The sequence below is a fragment of the Sinocyclocheilus rhinocerous genome, unplaced genomic scaffold, assembly GCF_001515625.1.
Source record: "Sinocyclocheilus rhinocerous isolate Xijiao unplaced genomic scaffold, SAMN03320098_v1.1 scaffold1870, whole genome shotgun sequence".
Taxonomy (NCBI): Eukaryota; Metazoa; Chordata; class Actinopteri; order Cypriniformes; family Cyprinidae; genus Sinocyclocheilus; species Sinocyclocheilus rhinocerous.
This window is the reverse complement of record NW_015664009.1, coordinates 581,800-584,013: the sequence shown is the minus strand read 5'-3', so window position 1 is coordinate 584,013 and position 2,214 is coordinate 581,800. Positions and strand designations below refer to the sequence as shown.

General features: G+C 34.1%; 1 protein-coding gene across 2 annotated transcripts in view; it reads left to right on the top strand.

The window, feature by feature from the left end:
- LOC107729128 (kunitz-type serine protease inhibitor 6-like) overlaps nucleotides 1-2,214 on the top strand; it is a 16,772-nt gene that overhangs the window by 1,957 nt on the left and 12,601 nt on the right. The window contains exon 2 of one of the 2 annotated variants that reach the window (XM_016539514.1): nucleotides 1,737-1,907. The exons of the other annotated variant lie outside the window; for it this stretch is intronic. Coding sequence (XP_016395000.1) covers nucleotides 1,737-1,907 — 171 coding nt within the window. The remainder of the gene's footprint in view (nucleotides 1-1,736; nucleotides 1,908-2,214) is intronic. 2 annotated transcript variants of the gene reach the window in all.

The window sequence follows — 2,214 nt, the reverse complement described above, 5'->3', positions numbered from 1 at the left end:
CTAGTAACAATTGCAATTAGAGAGCTCTCTAAATAAATTTTTACTAGTAATAATTCCAATTAGAGAGCTCTCTAATTCAATTTTTACTAGTAACAATTCCGATTAGAGAGCTCATTAATTTCATTCTTACAAGTAAAAATGCAATTACAGAGCCCTATAATTCAATTTTAACTAGTAAAAAAACACATTAAAGATGTTTAATTTCAGAGCTCTGTATAATGGAATTAAAGAGCTCTCTAATTCAAATTTTACTAGTAAGAATTACAGTTAGAGTGCTCCTTAATGCAATTTGTACTAGTAAAAACTGAATTCGAGAGCTCTCAAATGAATTGTTACTAGTAAGAATGCAATTGCAGAGCTCTCATTCAATTACAGAGCTCTCTAATTGTTATTGTAACTAGTAAAAATTGATTTAGAGAGCTCTCTTATTGGCATTGTTACTAGTAATTATTTAAGCAATTTCCCACCACACTTGGGAGACGGCAGTGATCTGATAAGACAGAAGAAAAGGAATAGTCCTAATATAGTGTACATGTCTGTCCTAACTGTAGGAAATATGTTTCTCAGATTCAATGCTGTTGGTCATGATATTACTGCAGACCTCAGATCAAACTCTGCGGTCTCGTTGTAACATATCATTGTGGTACCAAAATTATGATGTCATTCAGGTATGGCATGCTGTTTTAGCTTAAAATATTCCCAGCGTTACTCGACGTAACTGCATTTTTACTAGTAACAATGCAATTATAGAGCTCTACAATTAAATAATTACTAGTAACAATGCCAATTAGAGAGCTTTCTAATTCAATTATTACTAGTAAGAATTCCAACTACAGAGCTCTCTAATTCAGTTCTTCCTAGTAACAATTCCAATTAGAGAACTCTACAAATGATTTTTTTTCTAGTTATGTCTCCATTGACTTCCATTCATTTTTAATTGCAGAGCTCTACAACTGAAATTTCACTCATAAGAATTCCAATTAGAGAGCTCTACAATTGAATTCTTACTAGTAACAATTGCAATTAGAGAGCTCTCTAAATAAATTTTTACTAGTAATAATTCCAATTAGAGAGCTCTCTAATTCAATTTTTACTAGTAACAATTCCGATTAGAGAGCTCATTAATTTCATTCTTACAAGTAAAAATGCAATTACAGAGCCCTATAATTCAATTTTAACTAGTAAAAAAACACATTAAAGATGTTTAATTTCAGAGCTCTGTATAATGGAATTAAAGAGCTCTCTAATTCAAATTTTACTAGTAAGAATTACAGTTAGAGTGCTCCTTAATGCAATTTGTACTAGTAAAAACTGAATTCGAGAGCTCTCAAATGAATTGTTACTAGTAAGAATGCAATTGCAGAGCTCTCATTCAATTACAGAGCTCTCTAATTGTTATTGTAACTAGTAAAAATTGATTTAGAGAGATCTCTTATTGGCATTGTTACTAGTAATTATTTAATTGTAGAGCTCTATAATTGCATTGTTACTAGTAAAAATGCAGTTACGTCGAGTAACGCTGGGAATATTTTAAGCTAAAACAGCATGCCATACATACCTGAATGACATCATAATTTTGGTACCACAATGATATGTTACAACGAGACCGCAGAGTTTGATCTGAGGTCTGCAGTAATATCATGACCAACAGCATTGAATCTGAGAAACATATTTCCTACAGTTAGGACAGACATGTACACTATATTAGGACTATTCCTTTTCTTCTGTCTTATCAGATCACTGCCGTCTCCCAAGTGTGGTGGGAAATTGCCGCGCTGCCTTCCCACGATTTTATTATGATGTCATCAATCAGACCTGCAAGCAGTTCATCTATGGCGGCTGTGGAGGCAACGATAACAACTTTAACTCCCAAGAGGAATGTGAGGCTTCCTGTAGTGGGGTGACAGGTAAATACCAGACAATATTTAGTGTGTTAATATTTCAGTTTTATGCAAACCTTTGTAAAAGGTTCATTGCCTCTAATGCTACTAGATTTATAATCCCAAATGCAATTGTGATGGATATACTTTGAGATATTGACCTTGTGTAACTCTTTCTCTCCTCTGTCATAATCTGCTTTTATAGCTTCACATACACACATTACCGCGGGAAGTAGGGGTGCTGAGGGTGCTGCAGCACCCCCTGAAGTGTCGCCCACGAAAAATGGGGGTGCTGGGGGTGCAGTGTTAAAAATAAATGAATGAACAATATGTA